General features: G+C 44.8%; 2 protein-coding genes across 2 annotated transcripts; both read right to left on the bottom strand.

Annotated features, from left to right (window-relative positions):
• Positions 1-7,588: 7,588 nt before the first annotated feature.
• Positions 7,589-9,582, bottom strand: LOC146754323 (uncharacterized). Its single transcript, XM_085527714.1, has 2 exons — positions 9,149-9,582; positions 7,589-8,624 (listed from the first exon to the last, which is right to left on the bottom strand). The coding sequence occupies exons 1-2, from the start codon at positions 9,429-9,431 to the stop codon at positions 8,479-8,481; spliced, it is 429 nt and encodes a 142-aa protein (XP_085383840.1). The 5' UTR covers positions 9,432-9,582; the 3' UTR covers positions 7,589-8,478.
• Positions 9,583-15,624: 6,042 nt separating this feature from the next.
• LOC146754322 (kinesin-like protein KIF20B) lies at positions 15,625-22,610 on the bottom strand. Its single transcript, XM_085527521.1, has 8 exons — positions 22,440-22,610; positions 21,325-21,489; positions 20,571-20,690; positions 18,862-19,062; positions 18,343-18,423; positions 17,488-17,614; positions 16,800-16,942; positions 15,625-15,785 (listed from the first exon to the last, which is right to left on the bottom strand). Exons 1-8 carry the CDS (start codon positions 22,608-22,610, stop codon positions 15,705-15,707), a joined length of 1,089 nt encoding a protein of 362 aa, XP_085383647.1. The 3' UTR covers positions 15,625-15,704.
• Positions 22,611-22,642: the final 32 nt, after the last annotated feature.

Raw genomic sequence — 22,642 nt, 5'->3', positions numbered from 1 at the left:
CAAGCAGTCAATCCCTGTGAAACTCTGAACTTCAGATCTCTCAGTTCCAGTGCCCTCCTTTGCACATTCTCCCAGAGTTTGAAGTCCTTTATGTTCTGCGGTGCCCAGAAGTGCACCTAGTGCTGCTAGTGAGGCAGTAGCAATGCAGAGCAGAGGGATGATCCTTTCCCTCACCCAGCTGGCAATAAATTGCTTCATGCACTCCAGGGGACTGTTGGCTTTCCTGGCTGCCTTGGCACACTGCTGACTCACATTCAGTGTGATGCTGACCAGCGCCCCAATCCTTTCCAGTCAGACTTCTCTCCAGTGTCCCATATCCAGTCAGTGTGTATGTCCAGCATTGCCCCTACCCAGGTGCACAATCAGGCATTTGTTCTTGTTATACTTTATGCACTTGGTGCTTAGTACCAACTGGTACCCACTTCTCTGACTTGTCCACATCTCTCTGCAAGTCCTCTCCACCCTCAGTCAAGGCAACAGCACCTCCTCATCTGGTCTTATCAGCAAACTTGCTCAGAACGTCTTCTAGTCCTGCATTCAAGTCATCTGCATAAACATGAAAAGAAAGTGGCCCCAAAATGGAACCATGGGGACCCCGACAGTGACCATCTACAAGCCTGATGGAACCGACTGACTATAATCCTTTGGGAATGACCTACTGGCCAACTGCTCACCCACCACGTTGTGTTTCTGTCTAGCCATATGCAGAACATTCTGTCCAGAAGGTTGTGAGAAACAGTGTCAAAATCTCCACTGAAATCCTCAAGGATTACATCAACTGGCTTCCCTTGGTCAACTAAACGGATAACTGTGTCACAGAATGAGCTTAAATTAAACAGGACCTTCGCCTCACAAACTTGTGTTGGCTGCAACCAATGACAGAATTGTCCTTCAGCTGTTTTTCCATAACTCCCACCATCATTTTCTCCATAATTTTACCAGGCTCTGGACTGACAGGTCCATAATTGCCCATGTCATCTTTCTTGCTCTTCCTTACAACGAGACACCATTTGCCAGCTTCCTGTCAGCTGGCATGACCCTAGACTTCTTTAGATGCAATTGAAATGAGAGCCCAGAGCACACTAAGGTGTCATCATTGAAAGAAAGTAGATGTGCCATAGCTTTGCAATGCCTTGAACTCCAGAGTATGCCACAAATGGAGCAGAGGGGAAGATTTGCCTCTTCTGTAGTGAACTCATTCATTTGGTAAGCAGAATAACACTACCTGATACATGGGGACTATGTCTCTGCTCTGCTCTGCTCAGCTCACAGGGCAGCGGTGCAGGGTGTTGCTCTCATGTCAGTGCAGGTAAACTCACTTTAACCCTTTTTCCTCTGTAAATGCTTCTTCTATTTGTATGCTCAGATACACTTCCACATTCCCTCAAGTACACTTTCATATATATTTAACAATTACACTTTCTTATACCATCAAAACAGTTTGTCAAACAGTACAGTTCTTCAGTTCACATAAACTCCCTTAATACAGTCTGTATTCTTCAGCTATAAACACTGTGCCACAGAACCAGCACTGATTGAACCACCTCCCTCACACACTTCCTCGCAAGCAGTACATAGTATTACATAAATGGGTTGACACTCATTGGTGGTGGAATGTACACCTCTCCTCAGGACAATCTTACTAATCTACAGAGTACAAACTCCTGTCTTCTTACATACAAGCAGAAAGTACTTATGAGTGGACAGACAACACAGTCTTTCACTTTGTCCGTGTCTGGCCATTTCCCTCACAGGAGGAAGGAAACATGGATCGGGACTCGGCACTCACCCTGCAGCTGTTCTGTGTCTCACTCACACCACACTCACTCTGACATTTAGATCAAAAACCATGGTTTATTCATACTACACAATGCTGACAACGTTTTCTAGCTGGAATCTTAATAACACTCATACTCTGGTCGACCAGTTGCAAACGTTAATGTTTTTCCCAGAGTCGGCTTGACACACGGTACCAAACACTTAAAGCAGATGATAATATTGAACATACAACCTATAAGCCCCATGATTACAACTTGGAGAAGCCAGGCTACCATTTGACAGGCTATCCACTATATCCCATACCTGTAGGAGAGACCAACCTAGGTCCCTCCTATTGTCAACTACCTGGGAGAGAGTATTTGTTCTTGTTTCCATTCATATGACATACAGTTCCCTTTCATAGGAACTCACCCAAGGAGTCTTCCTACCCCAGCTGGCAACCAAAGCCATGAGCTCACCTCCCTGGGAGCAGCACGTATGGCTGTAAACTGTGTAGGATGTCTCCTCAAGACATATGGGCTCCACTTACCATACACATACCTGGTCCACCTATGGGTGGTCCTTGTCTGTCCCTGCAGTGATCAGGTGAAGAAGGGAGTCCTTCAGAGAAATCTCAGGGTGCGCCAAAAGTGTCTCCCTCTCAGCTGGTCCTGCAGCGAACAGAGCTGGTCCCACCTGGGCCTCCAAACTGACTACAGGAATTGAACTCTATAACCTCTATAACTGATACAGTCTCCCATGACATACTTATACCAAAGTTGAGGAAGTATGGGATAGGTGAGTGGACAGTGAAGTGGGTCGAGAGGTACCTGGGCGTCCTGGAGGACGACACATTGGCCATGAGCCATCAGTGTGCCCTTGTAGCCAAAAAAGCCAATGGCATACTGGGGTGTATTAAAAAGAGCGTGTCCAGCAGGTCGAAGGAGGTGATCCTCCCCCTCTACTCTGCCCTGGTGAGGCCTCATCTGGAATATTGTGTCCAATTCATGGCTCCCCAGTACAAAAAAGACAGGGATCTCTTGGAAAGAGTCCAGCGGAGGGTCACAAAGATGGTGAAGGGCCTGGAGCATCTTCCCTATGAGGAGAGACTTAGGGAACTCGGTCTGTTTAGCCTTGAGAAAAGAAGGCTGAGAGGGGACAGGATCCAGGTTAATAAATACCTGAGGTGTGGGGGTCATAGTGGTGAGGCTGGTGTCTTTTCAGTAATGCGTGGGGACAGGATTAGGGGTAATGGGATGAAAGTACAGCATAGGAAGTTCTGCACTAATGTGTGCAATAACTTCTTTATGGTGAGAGTGACAGAGCACTGGAACAGGCTGCCCAGGGTGGTTGTGGAATCTCCTTCTCTGGAGATATTCAAGACCTGCCTGGATGCCGAGCTGTGCGACGTGGTGTAGGGAACCTGCTTTGGCAGGGGGGTTGGACTCAGTGGTCTCTGGAGGTCCCTTCCAACCCCTACAATTCTGTGATTCTGTGAATATCATGGGGTGGTTTGGATGGGGAAAGACTACCCCTTTGAATGACCTTTTGTCAGGGCATGTCCTGGGATTCCTAGGATCCTCAAAATGCAGCATTGCTTCTGTCACTGAAAATTGGGGCTCTGTGTGGGATGGAGGGAGGGTCCATGAGTCCCTGGCCCACCTGACTGAGTATTTCCATGGCCTTAGCAAAGACATACTTACAACTTGAGAATGACAGTTAGCTGCGTTCATGGTGGCATGGCCACTGCTGATGGCCTTGAACTGTCTGAACATAACTGAAGAGGCTCAGGCTGATGCAAATCAGCTATTGAATGACAGTGTTGAAAAACTGGAAAGACAGGTGGCAGTTTTGATGGGGAAAAAAAATTAATTCATTCATTCTCCTATGGAAGAATGTGGCATTCCAAATGGAATGCCATGTGGAGGGCTTATCGCAATAAAGATTGGCGGATTTGCTGCGTAGACCGGTCAGAACTCAGATCTGCGTTGTGCTTCCTGCGGCACCAAACGCCCAACAGTGGCAGTTCCGTGTATTGGCCAGCAGGTGGCAGCAGAGACCACGGAAAGAACGTCTGCGGGACAGACCCTGGGGATCCGTTCTCTTTTGATTATAGGGGAAGATCACAAAGATGGAAGAGGAGGGAAGGGGGAAAAAAAAAAAGAAAAAAAGAAAAAATCAAACCACAGCAAACAAATAAAAACTTCTCCAAACGTAGCAAACGTGAATCTCTGTCAATAAATAAATGAGTAATTGAATTGATTTTCCTTCCTCCCCCCCCCCCTCCCCCGTAACGTCTGAGATGAAAAAAAACACCTGTTATCAATTGGACAGATGCACACAGTGAAGCCAGGGATGGTCTGAAACGCAAAGCAGCTGAGCAGCTTTTAGAAGAAAACAGAGTAGTAACAACTTCTGTACCTACATTCACCACTCTGAGATCCTGTCTGGGTCACCCAAGGCTTGTAAATAACCACTGGGTCGGTTCTGATGTCGAGTGATTTGTTGTCAGTTCTCTCATGGTTCTCCGGTCAGTTCTCCGGTGCCAGGATCTGCCACAGGGCATTCTGACCACGGGCATCATGTTTCTACGCTGCCGCCTGCATTGAACAGGCAATGGGACTGCCCAGCATGTGCAAGGCAGCACCTCTTTCACACCACCAGAATGTTTAAGGCTGTTGGGATTGTTGTTAGCGTCCCATTAACACTGAGGCTAGAGATACCCTTAGGATTCACATTACTATTAGCATTACTTTGATGGTGCCCTATCTGGGTCATTTCCAGGGGATGTCAGGAGTAAGGCACAGTGTCAGGAGAAAAAGAACAGACTCTTTTACTATATAAACGTGATAATAGAGAGAGTTCATTGGAAAAAATACGACTCTTAAATAATACAAAACATGCTTCTGATTGGATGCAGGCATCATCTGGGCTCTGATTAATATTACTCTTAAGGTAAAGATTATTATTACCATAATGATTTTTTTTTTGGATTATGATCAGGGTTAAGGTTCCTTTTGCTACAAACTTCTAGCATCATTTTTGTTGTTACATTTGGAGTTAGGGACGATTTTAGAATCAGGGTAAGGGTTAGGATTAGAGTTACATTGCGGGTTAATGCTGTTATCTTTACAGCTCCTGTGAGGGTTGGGGTCTGGGTCAGGTGTTTAAAAATGAAATGAAAAAAGAATAAAAAAAAATATATTGAAAGCTTCAGATTTCCTTAATCTTTGTGGGAATCATATAATGTGCAACTCAGATCTACCTCTTCGTGCAGTGACTGCCTGTAAATTTGCTAGAGCCTAATATAATATGGCCTTCCGCTTTCCGCTAACTCACCTTCATTTCATTTTCAGAAATGAAGGCGATGACTGAGCATGTAAGTGACTTAATTCAATAAAAGACAGGAGGGCTTGAGAGGTCAAGGGTGAAGATGGGACTCCTCTTGTCAAGATGAGAGTGGCTCAGAGCTGGTGCTGCTGCCTGGTGCCTGGGACTGGCAGCCTGACTCTAAGTCCCCATCTAAGATGCTCAGCTTCACCTCACTGATGCTGCCCTGCTCCTGCATGGTGGTGCTGCTGCTGGGGCACTCGGGCTGTGCTTGGGATGGGCAGCACTGCAAAGGCGCTGGGTCACAATCCAGGCAGGTGACTGCTGTGTCTGGCAGGCTCAGGTCAGCATCTTCAGCAGAGCCAGGAGATATGAGAGCATGAACGTGGATGAGCCCCTTGTGTCCATCACTGATACCATGTGGAAGGCTGTCATCCGAATTGCAGCGATTCATGCTTAATAAGAACTCTCCATTGATGGAAACACACTGCACATCACTACTTGGTTTGGATCTTTGGGGTTGACAAGGGCTCGAATCACCTAGGAAGGCATAGAAACACAAGGGTTAGTGTCAAACGTTTGCAAGTTGAATCATGAAAGGTTGTTGATACTTGGTAATAGAGTGGCGTCAGGAAGAAGCAAATAGGCTTCAAGCAACAGAGCCACTGTCTTGAAAGTGATCCTCATGCAGGTCCAGCTTGTGTGTTGTTTCACTGTAATCCGCTTCTTTGGGTCTACCTAGTGGGCAGCAGCACTCGAGCTGTTACTGATATCATTGAAAAGAACTGGAGACAATTGTTCTATTCCTAAGAGCTTCAAGGTGCCTAGAAGCACAAATAGAAACCAGCAGTATTTCATCACTTCACCAAAAGGAAGGTCAAACACCTGAGCTGTGAAGAGCAGTTACAGAACCTATGCATAAGATCACACCAGACATACTTTGTTCTAACAACAGTTATGGCACATAGTCCATTTCCTTCAATATTCCCAAAATGAAATGATGTGGAGCATTACAGGGAAAGAAACACTGCACACAGACACTATGACCCTGATTATACTCAAGCAGCAGACTTAAAACAAGTCAGAGTTTTAGATTCCAGGATATTTCAGGACCTATCATGTGTGAAATTCAGTTACACAACAGTGCCTAGGTGCCTGCGTTTCAAGCAACTTTCAGATCACAGCCATGTAAAATAAAAACAAATTCAGTGCAGAAATAGCAATCCTGTACCTTAATACTCATGAGATTATCCATTTTTTACAGCATTCTGACTAAGTTCTAAAACTTGCTCATCCCAGTTCACTTCAACAAGTTCCACCAGTTCAAGCAATGCAGTTCTGAGATCCTATGTATGTTATGCAGATAGAATTGAACAGTGCAGAAATAATCTCTGACAGCTTTAAGAGCTCCGTTCTGCTTACAAACTCTCAGTCCAAAATTATTCGCAGTTTTAAGGAAATGAACACCTGAAGCAGTTGGATCATCTGCCATTTGCCGCATTCTGCTTCTTGGCATCATGATTAGCACAAAGGGTTTTCTGCTGTCCTGCAGAAATGGACAAAGTCCTGCTTACAAATGGACCAAGTTCCAGTGTACAGCAGAGTTTGTACCAGACTAACAAGCCACGTCATTCAATTCATTTGCTCAGGTTGTTATGCACTCAGAAAGGAAACAGAACTAACTGTTGAATTCTGAAGGTAATCTGTGGGGTCCTGTAGAGAGTGCTTTTTCCAGCTAGTTAGCTGAGAAGGGTCGTAAACACGGTGCGGTTAATCAAGCAGCCATAACACCTGCAAGGACAGTGAGAACATCAGGATGCCCTGTGATGGTGAGAAACTAGCCATGGTTCTGGGAACTCAGCAAGGGAGTATCTTTCAGGATGATAACAACAAGCTGTTAAGATACTCGGGGATAGTATGTAATTGGGAACCAATGATGAGCTCCACTTTTGCAATATGTATGAGCTAATTATCCGTATTATAAAGGTACACACAGCCAAGGAATAAACGAGATTCGCTGATCATGTCAATGACAGGTGTGGTCGTCTGCTTTTCTCCCGCCGTTCTGCAACATCGTTGTTGTTTAGTGTCACTGGGTTCGTTAAACTGCTGTTTATTCTCAGATCGTTGGTTTTTTTTCATTATTTCCCTCCTAGACCCATTCACAATCTCCCTTCCCTTCCCCTCTCGGCCGCGCCGCACCGCGCTGTTAGAGAGGGGAGGTTCTTTGTTCCTTCTCTTCCCAGGTTTGTTCCCACTGTCACCGAGTGAGCTCTAGAGAGAACTCCGTGACACAAACTCATTGCAAAGTCTAAGCTAGAAGAAGCGTCACCTTATTGTATCCCAGAAAAAGAACAGCGTTGAGATTTTAATTGTTTTTGGTTTTTTGTTTTATTGAGGGTGGGTTGTTTTTTGTTGGTTTTTTAGGGGTTTTTTTGGGTTTTTTTGTCTTTTTTTTTTTTTTGAGGGGGGGCGGGGGGGAAGGGGTGGAGGGGTGCGAGGGGAAGGGAGAGGGAGGGGACAGTTGTTTGGTTGTTTTTAATATACAATAAAGCTATGCAGTTCCGCTGTCAGTCGCCTCAGAGAGTTCCCGAAGGAGCTCAACCACATTCTGCTCAACATCGAGTTGTTCCATTGAGTGGAGCAATGGTAGTCTTGCAGATGGAGCAATGCAGGAATTCTGACAGGATCTCCAGGTGTATCCAGTTCATCAACTGAAAGCTCCGCAACCAAATTGGAAGGGACCAGTCCTCTTGTGCCATCTGTCAGCTCTCCCTGAAACCAGCCATTCTCACCCACATCTCCAAAGACATTACGTTTTGTCCGGCAGTCAGAAGAAGCTCGTTTTCTGGGTCCTCATTAGGACCCTCAACAGGAATGTAGCTGTGTCGAGCTAAGAATCTTCAAACTGCTGGTGATACCTGTCCTAGAGTATGCAGGATGAAGGACAAAAGCTCTGCTCTCACATTCAGGGCCATCCTCTGACAGAAGGCAGCACTCAGGACTGTTCCCAAGGATCTTTTTCATGGCTTTCAGTTCAAGCTCCTGGTCTTCCAGATGACCTTGAAGACTTCGGGCCTCTTCAATGGCAGAATGGAACGGACTGGAGCTATTACGGAGATTCTTGTTTGACTGGGTCAGAGTCTGTCTCGTTGCCTTCCCCAGCTCCATCTGCTGCTTCTGCTGCTCTCTTTTCCCTCTTGCGTGCTCTGTGAGAATGAGTTTCAGAAAGCACTACTCAGTGACAGGAAATAAGGGGAAACTTGAAAGACTTTGCAACCTAAGTCCTGGCAGTGTACTGCCAGCGGCTGATTTGGCCGTCCAGGATCCTGGCACCACAAATGCTTCATTGCCAAATGCAGCAATAAGGTGTTCTGGGGAAAGGCCAACTCACAGGTAGTCTTTGAGCACCCATATCACAACACCAACGGCCAGCACCAGTGCAGGTAGCAGCATCGCTGAGACCGTCACCGGAATGCGGCGCTTCCGCACAGATGTGTGAGCAGCAGCCTCTGTGCTTTTGCCTGTGTTCATCCCTGGAAGAAATGAGACAATGTCCCACGTTACCTTCAGCTGTGCTACAGATAATCTCTCAGTGTGCTTCATGGACCCAAGAGGTCATTTTGTCAGTGGGTGCCTCCGTCTCTGGTGCCGAAGCACCGGAGGACAAGAAGGATTGCTTCCACCTCTCGTTGGGTACGGAGAGGCTGCACAGGCACTACCCGTGTCCTCCTCTGGGCCGAGAGCTGGGGCTGTACCCTGGGGTCTGGGCTTGGTCTGTGGGGAGAGCTACAGAGCAGAATCCCTCACGCTTTTCCCGGCATGCGTGTCCTGAGCTCTCCTGTGGGACGCCCCCCAGGCTGAAGGTCAGGCTTCAGCCAGCACAGGGCACAGCCAGAGCCAGCCCAGGGGAGAAACACTCCTGCTTCTTTTACATGTGCTCTATGCTCACACGCTCAGGTCTGGCTGCTGACCTGGTGTGCAAGAGCTGGCAGCAAGAGCCTGCAGGCACGCAGTGACTCTGGTTCGTGACACCGTATGATCATGGGACAGAAATTACCTGGCATGCCGGTTGGTGCTGCCTGCATTCCTCTGTCCGGGACGGGCAGTGTGGGATAACCGCCTTCCTGCAGCGCATCCGGGACCGGCAGTGTGGGATATCCACCTTCCTGGAGTGCATCCCTCTCACTTTGTTGGTCCGTTCCTTTAGAAAGAAAGCAGGGCAGTAGGATTGGGATGTCACGTGCCCTCATCAAAAACTGAGCTTCTCCAATCCCGAGCTCAGGTAAAGTCCAGGCCCCCCCCCCAAGTACACTGTGAGCCCCTCTGTTACCCAAGGGCATTTGGGCCCTCCCAGCTATTGGACAATGCTGACTCCCTCACACCTCTTGAGGAATCAGCTCCTGTGCAAGGCCCTCACATACTGTGCTGTCACCAGCCCATCACAGCCAGGTAGCTGCAGGCTGAAATCCAAGATCTAACACACAGTCCAAGCCTTCAGATTTAGCATCTCCACCTCATTTCCAGCATTAGCAAAGGCAGCCAACCCTGCTCGGGATGCTCCTCCTGCCTTGAACTTGCTCAGCTGCACGGAGGGCTTTGGATGAACAGAAGCACAGCGCTTGCCACTTTGCCACTTGCTGCCATCTGGGTGCCAACGACTGCACAAAGCAGCTCTGACAAGTAATGGTTGTGCTGGGGGAGCAGCTGCCTCTGGGTCTTGGCTGGATGCAGACCATCTGGCAGCAGACCAGCTCTGGTGCTTGACAGCACCTGCAAGGTGATACACGGAACACGGCTGCAGCACGGCTCTGACCCATCCCTTCCTGCTGTGCAGGCTACAGCCTGCCCACACCTGTATATCACACCTCAGCTTCCCAGGTCCCACAGTGAACAGACTGAAGTATACCCACCACGCTCTGCCTTCTCCATTTCCTTCAGCAGTCGCTTCAGGAGACGGGATGAGCCCTGAGAGTATTTTTCTTCTTTGGATTCATCCTCTTCTCTTTCCGGACCTTAACAGAATGTATGAAGTTAAATATCATGTGCATGAAGATCTGAAGATCAGTGGCGAGTCAGCCAAGTCAGTGAAGACAGAGTACTCACTGCTGGGATTCCAGCTGGGCTCCAGCACAGGAGGAAACCGATGACCGGGCAAGGCCCACACTGGGGGCACTTCTGCAACCAAAGACCCATGAAAAGTTTTAGTCACACACTACAGCATCAACTGAGTAGCAGAGCATACAAGGGAGGGCCTGCAGACACAAGTGTGATCAGACACAGGTGAGGAGAGCTTCCGGCACATGTGGGGGCCTCCTTTTCCCTGAGTGACCTGTAGGGTCTGGCGGTGGTTGGGGAATGCCACAGCCCAAATACAAAGGTCTGGGCTCCCTCAGCTGCAGAGGGGCAGCGGTAACCTTCCCACTGAAACGTGGCAGCTCTCTGAGAGAAAAAATACTCATGGCTCATCTGTGCAAACCCTTCCGGGCACAAACAGGCTTGGAAGACCTGGAGAGGATCTCCAGTAAAATTGCACCCAGGTAAACCATGAGAGCATGAACGTTTCAACCTCCAAGGAAACAGACACTCACAACTTACCCCTGGGTTGTCCCCCAGGCACAGGCATGAAGTCCGGATCCAAAGGAGCATCCGGAAAGGGAGCACGAAGCTCATCATCTAGAATCAAGAACAGATGAGATAAGTTCCCACTTATATACACTATATGGTGTGATCTCCTTCTCCCTCAGTAACTGGATGTGGGGCATGGGAGAATAACTCAGGTCATGATTTCCAAAGTTGCAGGGTGGACAGGATGACCCGTAGGCTGGCACTTGGCAGCGTATGCAGTGCTCTCTCCGGGCCACGTGCCACATCTCTCACAGATTACGTGGAAGAAGATGCAGCCCCCCAGGGCTTTCTTACTGGGAGGCCTCTGATGGACAGCAAGGTCACACTGAGGCACTGGAGGAAAGCACACCTGTCTCTTCCCCTGGGCTGTGGACTGGGGCTCTGGCTTGGAAACTGGGGAGTGCCATGAGCCTGAAGCAGAAATGCTCATGCACGCCCAGCACGCCTCTTCTGAACTTTCCCCGGGCATCTCCCAGGACGAAGGCTGTGCTGCAGCCAGCAATTAGCAGAGCTACAGCCTGGCATGGCTGGAGCCAGCCCTGGGGAGCAGCGCAGCCACGGGCTCTTGCCCGGCTCCTGCAGTGCTGCCCATCACCCCCTACCCAGCAACACCCCCATGGAAGGCGGGCCCCAGGCAAGTGTACTACAGGGCCGTGGGGACACAGCCTGACTTCTTGCTCCCAGAGCTGCTCAGTTTGGGTCCCATCTCTACCCACTCACCTGCTCCCCGTGCTCGCCACGGAGCAGCACAGCTCTCCTGGAAACTCATGGCCACCAACAGGAGGAAGAGGACAAGGCGGGCAGGGTCCATGGCTGCCCCCACACTTGCACCACGCTTCCAACACCACCGCTGCAGCCACAGTGAGTGTCGCACTGAGCCAAGACTGCGGCCAGGCCTCGTGAACTCATGACGCAGCTCAGCACAGTCATAGGATGGGGCATTGTGACCTCACATCTCTGTGATTCCGGGTGGTGGCTCCCCGCAGGCTGCTGCTCTTGTGATGCACTGCACCAGGGCTGTGGGGCTGGTGCTTACATCATAGAAATGCAGAATCATAGAATGGCTTGGCTTGCAAGGGACAGTGAAGAACTCAGAACCCCAGCCCCACTGCCTCGGGCAGAGATGCCACCCACAGAGTCTTGCTGCCCAGAGCTCCATCCAGCCTGGCCTTGAACACCTCCAGGGATGGAGCATCCACAACTTTGCTTGGCAAACTTTTGCAGAGCTTCAACAACCCCAAGAAGGCATTATTTATTTCCAGCCTGGTGCAACACCTCAGGCCACAGGGGTAGTGACGCAATATGCACAGGTTATCCACGCGTGTGAAACGTGCTGCAATTAAGCAAGCCAAGCGGATAAATCCTCTCCAGTGTGGAGGATGATGGCTGAAATACAAACACGGAGAAGCTGACCTTCCCACAGACCCGCCAAGTCAAGTGTCACGTGCTTACATTTTTGTTGATAGATCTGCAGTTTCATCTTTTTTTGATGGCTAAGGAAATCCCCTTTCCTGCACCAAGTGTATTTCCCACGTGTAACGTGCTTCCAAGTCTGATTTTAGTAGCAGATATTGAAGGCTTGCTAGTTGGCACCTCCCATCCCCAAAGTCCCAGTGAACTCACCCACTGCTGACAACTGGATGCTTGGTGGCAAGAGAACCATCACCTATAGGATCCCACCTGGGTCTCCAGAAACTGTTGCACCTTTGGATACATGGCGATAAATACTGTGTCCATACAACACCCTCATTGAATCAGAGCCTGCCACCTTCCCTACAACCAGGCAAAGGGCGCAAAGGAAGCTGAACTGCTGAACCAGGCACCAATGGGGCTTACGTGTTTGCATCAAAAGACAAAATACCAAGCAGAGAGCATGGGAATCAGATGTTGTTTCTGAAGCAGAATTAAGATTAAAAAAATTGATTTCACAGTCTGACATCAACCCTCCTCCACCCCTCCCATTCCCCCCCCAGAGCACCCCTCCCTTCCTTCCCTCTTTGTTTAAAGGAAACAAGGGGCCTGGGAGAGCAGGAAGGATGCAGATAAGGAGTGAGACCTCACGGAAGCCATCAGGCAAGGAGGAGAATAGATGTTGTAAATACCAGAAGAGGAGTTGCATCCCCCTGATAAGAACAAGAGGGGTCTGCATGCTAAACAACTATTGAATATGTATCAGAATTCTGAGAAATCATTGACTATGTATGAGATGTACCTATATCTGTGTCACGATTTTACAAGTCCATGTGCAAGTCTGGTGGAGCTATCCCCCTTGCACCCAGCGCTGGAATAAACATACCTGCTTTATAACCCATCTATGTGTTATAGAGTTTGATTCCGCAAGTCACTTACACCCCATATTTTCCCTAACAGCCACACTGGGTTATCTGGATTCGTTACATTTATCCATAGTTGCTGGCAGATGTTTCTCTCTCTCTCTCTGTCTTTAATCCCCACACAGCCCATCTTCCCAACTGTGGGTTTCGGTTAGGAGGTATGCACCCATAGGGTCCATGCCCTGCTTGTAGATATTTATCCTGCCCAGCCCCAGGTGCCCAATCTGAGGCAATAGTTTCACATCCCTAATAGGCACAGTAATATGAGCCTGGGTGGTTACAGTATCCCCTCCCTGGGTTTGAGCTTAGGCAAAAATAGTAACCCTTTTGGTTTAGACTGGGCTGTATAGGTACCAGGTCACACAGGGATGTAAGGAAGCTTGGTGTGGGTGGCGTTGTGCTGCTATACAAAATGTGATCACTGTGAGAATCCCCAAGTACCAATGGATACCCCTAAGGCCCATCTTTCCCCACAGTTCACTCCTCTGCCTCACTCGTCAACTGGGTTGCAACCAGCTACGAGGGGTTTTTTTAGTTCTTCTCAGCAGCAGTAGTGTTCTTCAGGGGAAGCCTTTACCTGGAATACCCATTGGGCTTGTCGCAGTGTGAGTTTCAAGTCGTCACTCCCGGGAGCTACCTCCCACTTCTCGTCACCGATGGGTCCTTTAACACGGCTGGCATGAGTCCATCCTCTCTCTGCGGTTCGAATAGCTGTTTCTGCAGTAAATAGAACAACATAGGGACCTTCCCCTTGTGGTGTTAGTGTAGCTTCTTTCCAAGTTTTTATTAGGACCCCATCCCCTGCCTGTATCCTATGGATTGCTATCTCCAATGGGGACTGCTGTGCAATCAGATCCTTCTTGTAGTTCCTTGCACCCATTCATTAATTGTATAAGATTTTAATTGATCATCTTGTAAATGGGGGTGACCAAGAGGTATTTCAAGATTATAGGGCATACCATAATCTTCCCTCTTTGTTTAACAAAGACTTTGAATAAAATCATCATATCAATACTACAATTGCTGGCCTGGGATTATTATCGCCTCTTTGGGGTTCCTGGACAGGAGAGGTGCACCCAATTGATTTCAGCGGTCCTGCCTGGGTGGTGAGGTGACTTCTTGGGATGGCTGATAGGAAACTGTTACATAAAGGATGGGCTCTATGAAAGCTAAGGCACAGGTGTTGACTCCTGCAGTCCCGGTAATTTCGTGCACAGACAGAGGCAAGGGAATTTAATTCTTGCCTTGGGGGGTCTCTTGAGTCTCAGGTGAGTCTTGGGACTCAGGTGAGTCTGGGAGCGCGCTGTTGCTGTATGGTACCCTGTGCACTTGATGAAGTGCCAGCAGCACACCCCTAATAATCTGAGAATCAGAGTGAGGTACTCCAGAGGGAATGGGCCCTAAATCCAAGAATCGTGTGAGCTGAGTAGTTCGCAGCAGCATTCTGGAGATAAGGGGAATAGGAGCTGCCAAGTACAAGGGAAAAGCATCCCCAGAATTGTGCCTGAAGATAAGCCCCTTGGGGAGAAGCTTCAGAATTGGAAAAATAATCCCAAAACTGGGGATAACGAAAAAGATGTTTAAATACTGTATACAAAAAGCCTAGAGAGCCACTATAGGGAAAATCATTATTTTGACCAAAATAGGGGTCTGACAAAGATTGGGTTTGTCAGACTTTGAATTTATATGTAAACAGTAATACTCCTTTCTCTGAAAAAGAATTGGCTTATGACATTGAATGGGTGCAAGAAGTAACAGTTCCTCACAAGGAGTCAAAGTTCAAAAGAAAAAAAAAGCAGAAAGATCATAAATGGGATCCCTTAGATACATTCCCTCTCCCCCCCCTCAACCCCCACAATTTCTAGATCAATGCAAGCAGCAGCAACCCCTCCAGAGAAGGGGACTGGCTGAGCTGCTGATCCCATGCAGGGCCCTAGAGGGAGGATGCACTCTCAATTACTGAGGGAACTGGAACAGCGTAAACAGGACCTGGAGAGAGAAGTCTCCTTAGGTCAAAGGAAAATAGGGAATGCTAAGCTGCCATTTTTACTAGCAGAGAAGTCAGGAGATTCAAGGAGGAAATTGATTCCTTAACTGGGGATCCCGTAAGAATAGCAGAGCAATTAAATCAATTACTAGGACCTAATTTCTAATCATGGACAGAAATGATGCTTATCATGTGTAGAGAGTGTTTTTTTACAGTTAGTTAGCTGAGAAGGGTCGTAAACACGGTGCAGTTAATCTAACAGTCATGCCACCTGCAAGGGCAGTGAGAATAACAAGATGCTCTGGGATGGTGAGAAACTAGCCATGGTTCTGGGAACTCAGCAAGGGAGTAGCTTTCAGTTGATAACAACAAGCTGTTAAGAAACTCGGGGATGGTATGTAATTGGGAACCAATGATGAGCTCCACTTTTGCAATATGTATGAGCTAATTATCCGTATTATAAAGGTACACGCAGCCAAGGAATAAATGAGATTCGCTGATCATATGTCAATGACAGGTGTGGTCGTCTGCTTTTCTCCCGCCGTTCTGCAACAAACACCTATATACAAATTTAAGAACACAACGCAGTAACTGTTACTGTTTATTAACAACCAGTTTTAATAATACGATAAAAGTACGTCCTGAGAAAGGGGAACAAACATGCTTCTTCAAGGTTTTTTAGCTGTTCTGGATCTCAGCCGTCGCTTGGTGATCAGATGATCACTTTCCTTCTTTTGTTCCTCAGATTCCTGAAGAAAACATTTCAAAAGTTACTCATCTTTTCACACAAGACTGACAAGCTCTTCTTGACCCACGCAAACATATTTCTTCCCCTAAATGGATTTCAGAATGGAATTTGCTTATTATATTTTATTCAGAAAACTATGGGATACCGAGATCATTTTAATGCAGCTTAATCACAAGGAACAAATATGGAGAATGTACAAAATCCTGTTTATCTTAAAAAAGCACACACATCTGAGGAAAGCCTGAAGGCAGCTTTCATTTTGAAATACTTGTTTTCAAAAGAGTATTATAATACTTGTTTTGTGAAACATGAAGCGTTCAGAAAACATTTTTAGCCTCAATCCCTGTAGCTATGACTTGCCCAGAATTTCAGTTCTCGGTTCAGTTCCATGTTCTCAGAACTACAGTGAGAAAAGAAATTGTCTCATCTTCTTCATCCTCTAACAAAAAAAATATAACATTTTGGTTTCTGCCCCTATCATTTGTCAAATCATCAAAAAATTCAGAGGGATATTACAGTATGGGCAAATGATCACTTTGTTGAACAGAAAAAGGACTCTACTATAATTAAAAGATGCAGTTCCAACAGAGCAAGAATGTTCTTAGCACAATAGCTGCCGACAGAGTCATGAAACTGGCACATCAGATCCTTTGCAAGTTGGCTTAGACAGGAGATCATAGTTTAAGCATACCTAAAAAGCTGTGTAAGTTGTGCTCTAGAAAAGCGTGTAGTAGAATAATCCCACTCCAACACATTGAAATTATCTATGATTCCAAATTAGAAGACATCTCCGTGATTGCTACATCACCTACTTAGTAAACTGTAAGCCAGCCAAACACAGAGATCTTTGAGGACAAAATAAAACAGAACAGCAGGAAGACCAACAAGAATGACTTAGTAGAATAAAGAAATACCTCAGTACTTTCAACCTCCTCCTGCAAATAGATGAAACCTCCAGTCTGTTTGGACTCCTTAGTAGTTTATTTTAAGCCAAGACTACAGTATAATCGCTTACCGAAGAAGCAGGTATATCTAGAGGGCCAGAAACGACAGTGGAATACAGCTTCCTTTTGCATCGTTTTGGCTTGGTCTCTCCTTCTTCGAGACTTTCAGGTTCGTTTGATTTAGGAGAACTTACTGCTGACATCAGCTTCTTGGCTAGAAGAAATTTGTTTTGATACATAAACCAATCAGCTTACTGGTTTTGTGAGTCTTTAAATCACTGAATGCAAAAAAAGCTTCGTAACAAACTTGGTTTATAAATGACACGTAAAATTTAAATGAAAATACTCAGAAATTGTATTTTTTCATTGAGGTTCTTTATTGCTTCTATAGCTGAAACTGTTTATAGGTTCAGGTACGGCAGCTTAAAGCACACATTAAAATGGATTATGAAAGACAATCATGGCTCAGAAGTCGCTGGAAGTCAGAAACTTCAGCAGGAGTTAAACAACAGGCCTAACTTTCGTGCTGACAGAAGCACAAGACAGAACCAACTTTCTCTGTATACTTGTAGGTTTTCACAAATGTAATAATGAATCTCTGAAGAGACGAATAAATGCATTTACTTCATAAATCAAAGGACAAGACAACTTAACATGGCAGACAAGTTCTCTAAGAACACATTCATTAATAGCCTACAGCAGAAACAAGCCATTCTACAATGTCTAGAAAACATGGAATAAAACTTATTCTACACCAACCTTTAGAGTGTATAATAGAAGGAGAGCTTTGAATAAAATCTCCAACTTTTTGCAGTGTTTCATCCTTCTTTTTAGTCAGTCTTGAAGCATGTACTCGCTTTCTCAGGAAGTAGTCTTTTCCGGATTTCTGTTCAACAGAGATGTGAACATGTGAAACAAGAGCATTGTTTAAACTTCATTTTAGTTCAACGTTATTTGAAGTTGACATTTTGAGCTTTACTACTGACACCTCTGTTCATTATGCTGATGATACCACAACGGCAAGTAATGTAGACAATTTTATACCCTTTAGGGAGTTGTCAAAATCTCAGCTATTTCAAGGCATACGTTTCTTAAAGTTTCTTAATAAGGCAGTAGTTTCTTTAAAAGTAGCTCCCAAGCTGTGGAGTTGTTTCTTACATAAGCTGTTCTAATTACATAAAACAAACAAACATACAAAACAGAAGACAACAGATAGGAAAAATCTACTACTCATACTCTGACCATGCCAAGGATACTGCTATCACATGTGAACATCTGTTTTTAATAACTGCCATGCATATTAATGATATGAACCTTAGTTTAATACAAGGGCTTCACTTACAAAAGCACACGATAATACACTAAAGCTTCTCTTCCCAACTATTCAGTGTGCAATATCCTTCCCTCCAAATCATTACACAGTACAGCCATTACACGCTCTGGGGACAGACTGACTTGCCCTTTGGTTAGCTTATGGAATTTAATAGGAAGAGCTCATAAGCATGTAAGATTCCCATTCAGGTATACACATAAGGATAAGACACTGCTTCTTCCGTGTGACCACACAATTACAGGAAGTCCCAAGCTAGCTTCAAAACTAGAACAAAAACCAACCATTTTCTCGTCACTTGCAGAGGGTGAATTAAAAGCCATGACAGATTTTGTATTTTCCGTGTTCTCACTTTTCACAAAATCCTGGGAAAATAAGACAAGTTTCAGCCATGATTCTTTTGGAAAGAACAATTGATGTCACAAAAGTGAACACTTTAAACACTTTTGCTAATAGTAGGGAAGTATTTACTAGTGGTAACTATTCCACTGTAAATCAAATAATAAATAAGCATTCAATTATAAAAACAGGACATTAAGATATCAGTATTAGACATCTCGTGATGTCTAAAAAGCTGATTTATGTCTACAGGTTTCAAAGAAAATACACAATGGAGTTAAGAGAAATTCCCTTCTCTTAAACCATTATCACTGAGCTTGGCTATTAGTTTTGTTCATTAAAGCAGTTCATTGGTTAAATTCTTCAACTACTTTACTGAGGTAGAAATAGCATTTTTTTAATGCTTAAATGAGAATGGTAAAAAGGCATCAGATATTTTGTTTTCTGTTGGGTCTAGGTCATACCTCATCCATGTCATCACTTCTTTTCTTTTTTGCCTTAGGCATTTTCACTCCTAAAGGTATCATGCTGCCGTGCTGCTTTATCTCCATCTTATCAGGTTGCAGAGGTGTCAGTGGGATTTCCAGCTCCGGTTTTGGGAACCGACTAGTTTTGCCATTTTCTGCGGACACTCCAGAAGAGTCGAGGACAGTTTCCAAATGCTCCTGATAGCACAGAAGAATTTTAAGTGCAAGTGTTAAGGTAGCCATGAGATTAAAAAGCTATAAAGCATCTGGAAAAGGATATGTAAGCATTCGATTTTCCTGCTGTAAGAACACTTGTAATAGAAGGAGTCTATTTCAGTTACAGCAGAGATTTACCCTTCTTTCCTAGAACTTGTTACATTTAAAATTATTTCCAATCTATGATCACAAAAAAAGTTCTCCATGTTAAACTGAGCCTGATACTTTACAAGTCATTTTTTCTCAAGGGCACAGACAACTACACTTTTTTTTAATAGAGAATGGTGGTAGAACTGACACGATTTTCTTCATCTCAACTCTGCTGTGTCAGAACTGGGCAGGAACAGGAGCATTTGATTCAAGTGTTCGATTAACTTCCAGCTTAATCTTAGGGAATTTGCCCTTCCTCTTCTACACTAGAGATGTTATTTACATAAGTAAGGTCCAGCTGGCAAGGTGCAAGCCCAGTACAAGTCATTAAAGAACTCCATTGCTATCTTTTCCCTGGAGAGAATACAGACATTCAAGCAATGACACCGTACTTAAGCTGAAGGCTATCATGTACCTGCTCATGGTCAAATGGCAGCAAATGCACAGCTAAGTGACAGGGAAATGTCAGTATGCATTTCCCCATCAGCACTTCCTGTCCACAATCCACCCAATCCTGTTTTTCTCAACAGGAACAACAAAGTCAGAACTGAGATCACCTGGACTCCTCCTTCTCTATGGCAGGAATTCAGCTAGCATATCAAAAATGAGTTCAGATGCTGGTTGAACACATGGAAGACAGGCTGCTGGGGACATCACAAAATGGTAGATGGCTGCTTCTATTGCTGCTAGTAACTAGCAAACTCCAGTGTCCCAAACACAGACTAGCAGCTTTTACTACTTACACTGTTCCAACCCCCTGAGGGGAGTCTTCTTCCTCTCAAAAAGTTACCAAAGATTGTAGAAAGACAAAAAGTAGTCAGAGCCACATTATCAGGCTCTGCTAAGAATCTGAATGGAGTATCACCACCCACTGTATTTCCAAGAATTAAGCTGGTTAATAAATACTTTGTTTTTAAAATATATGTAACTGCTATTTTATGAAAGTTAGCAATTAAAAACTTATATAGGAATGATTAACATCATCTGCTAACAAAACAATATCCAGAAATCCTGCAGAGGAAGAAAATAAGTTCAATTTGCTGTGCCCGTTTCAGTGGCTCCATGAATTTTTTCCAAGTAACTTATCTGATCATGAGCCACTTCATAAGCATTAACATGAGGAGAGTTTTCAACAGCACCTGACAAAAATTCATCACACAATTGTTTCAACAGCTTTTATTCCTATCAAAGGCTATAAAAACAGGTGATCTGATCACCTTGAAAGGGATAAATAAATTAAAACTTGGGAATTGTTTAGAGAACATGAGATCTTTTCCTATTCATTCCTTATCAAAAGCAATACAATCACAACATTTTCAGATCTGAAGTTTCATACTAACCTCAGATTCATTTAATGAAGTGAGGCTCCTAGTACATCGACGTGACAAATAATTGTCTTCAGCTTTGCATCTTAATGGAATACTTTCTCTAGTTTTAGTTTTGCTTTGTTGTTTCCTAGGCTGTAAATATTTAAAAGGAGTAAAGATTAGGCTATGCATTAGACCTCCAAAATATCTCGAGTTTTCTAAAGTTACAGTGTAAAACCTCAAGCTCAGATGCCACATGAACACGTAAGCTGAAACACAGCACAAGTGTGGGAAGGTAGTAACATCTATTCATTGTGTGATCTTCAGATACACCCTACTGGGTCTCACTAACAGTCTCAGGCAGGATTCTGCCTCCAAAAGAGAGAAAGCGAGACATTAGTTAGGGACAAAATCTGTAACGCTGGTCGTTTTGTCATCCATTCCCCCCATACTCTGCACGCTCACAGCTGCTATGTTAGAACACCAAAGGCTAAACCTCTGCCTAATCTTCAGCATCCACATACGAATACATGGAAAACTGCATGGAAAAGTTCCATAATGTACACAGAGAGATGGTGTTCTAGTAAATAAAATATTTTTGAGAAGATGAGAGCTCATGCTTGAGTGGAAGACAAAAAGAACCAACAAGTACTCATCACTGAATATGTAGTTAAAGGACTGTATGCTAAGAAAAATGATTCCAGCTCCAGTATCTCCTAGGAAAACAGAAGAACAAAAAGGGGTTAACAAGATGTTAAGTACTGACTTTCTATAAATATAATCATACCTTTTCTTTTACAGAGTCATTCCTTCTACTTTGTCTTTCTTCAAGTAAAGGTATTTCTGGCAAACACTGAGGGCTACTGTGGTTAATGCGTTGTTTTAATTCCTTTATAAAGTCATCTTTGTCAGCCAGTTCTTTTCTTAACTCTTCTATCACAGTTGCATTATCCTAATAAACAGTAAAAACTGCTGAGTTGTGGGATTGGCAAAAGGAATTAACACACACAAGCAGTATTGCAATTACTTAGTAGCATCAGTTTTAGAATTGCAGGCTAGAACACTTAACTATTCAAGAACAGTAACATTTCACGGATTTGTACGGTCACTGTTACAAGTGCAGTAGTCACAGAATTGCCTGGGAAGTTGTAATACAATATATTTTGATTCTTCTATTTTACTTATGTGCTTCAGCCTTCATCTCTCTTAAGATATAATAACCCGAGCTTTTATTTGTTCCCAAATCCTCGGTACAGTGAGAAAGTTGGCAGTTGTAGGGGAAGTTTTGCTATGAGAACATCTTTCTTCTCAGAGAAAGTGAATCCAAACATTCTCAAAAGAGCACAACTCATTTAGTCTTCTGTTTAGCTTCTGAAATTCTATGCTACGGCTTAGATTGGCTATCCTGATTAAAAGCTGGATGTTGAAATAAGAAATGCAACTTCCAGAGATCATCCCCCCTCTGCTTTTTGATGCTTCCCTTAATCTCTCTCCACGTCCCCTTCTGTCTTTTCATGCCATTGTAGATACTACCTCAGAGAAAGCAAAGAAAGTAAGAAACCTGAGACAGAACTACTGTCTGAGTATTGAGCCTAGCTTGGGATCCGGAAATGCTGTGAAGTATCAGAAGAAGCTACAGATGTCCAGTATGATTGTAGGATCATAAGCATCAAACTGACATCTGCTTATCTGAACTACTGAAAAAATTGAAATTTTAGTAATTAACAGAAATTCTGTTTCTGAAGAACAAAAATAAAAGCTGGTGCTTTTTTTGGTTAGTTGCACATGATGTCAATACGACAGTGTTCAAGAACAGAACCACACCCAGAATACAAAGAGCAGGTACAGGAGTTTTACAGAATTTATGGGTAGCTAATCAGGTAGGAGGAAAGGAGAGCTGACCTTGCTTGAATCCTTTAAGGCAGATTGTCTCAGTTCTGCTATTTCTGTCTCTTTTTGTATGGCAATAGAAGCCAAAGTTTTGAGCTGTTCTTCCAAAGCTTCTACTAACTGATCTCTCTCCTCACGCCACTTTTGAATATTATGGTCCCTTTCCTCCAGCTCATATTTCATGTTGAAAGAAAAGCATACACAGTAGAAACAAG

The sequence above is a fragment of the Coturnix japonica genome, chromosome W (genome assembly GCF_054131305.1).
Source record: "Coturnix japonica strain WE chromosome W, WE-NBRP24, whole genome shotgun sequence".
Classification (NCBI taxonomy): domain Eukaryota; kingdom Metazoa; phylum Chordata; class Aves; order Galliformes; family Phasianidae; genus Coturnix; species Coturnix japonica.
The sequence above is the reverse complement of the archived record's forward strand: the minus strand, read 5'-3'. Positions and strand labels throughout refer to the sequence as shown.

Coding starts and splice junctions, on each gene's coding strand:
- LOC146754322 (XM_085527521.1), bottom strand. CDS start 22,610: ATGAAATATGAGCTGGAGGAAAGGGACCATAATATTCAAAAGTGGCGT. Junction 20,691..21,324: donor ATGACTCTGTAAAAGAAAAG/GTATGATTATAT, acceptor AAATATTTACAG/CCTAGGAAACAACAAAGCAA. Junction 19,063..20,570: donor CTTCATTAAATGAATCTGAG/GTTAGTATGAAA, acceptor CTGTGCTATCAG/GAGCATTTGGAAACTGTCCT.
- LOC146754323 (XM_085527714.1), bottom strand. CDS start 9,431: ATGCCCTTGGGTAACAGAGGGGCTCACAGTGTACTTGGGGGGGGGGCC. Junction 8,625..9,148: donor AGCACCAACCGGCATGCCAG/GTAATTTCTGTC, acceptor CATTTCTTCCAG/GGATGAACACAGGCAAAAGC.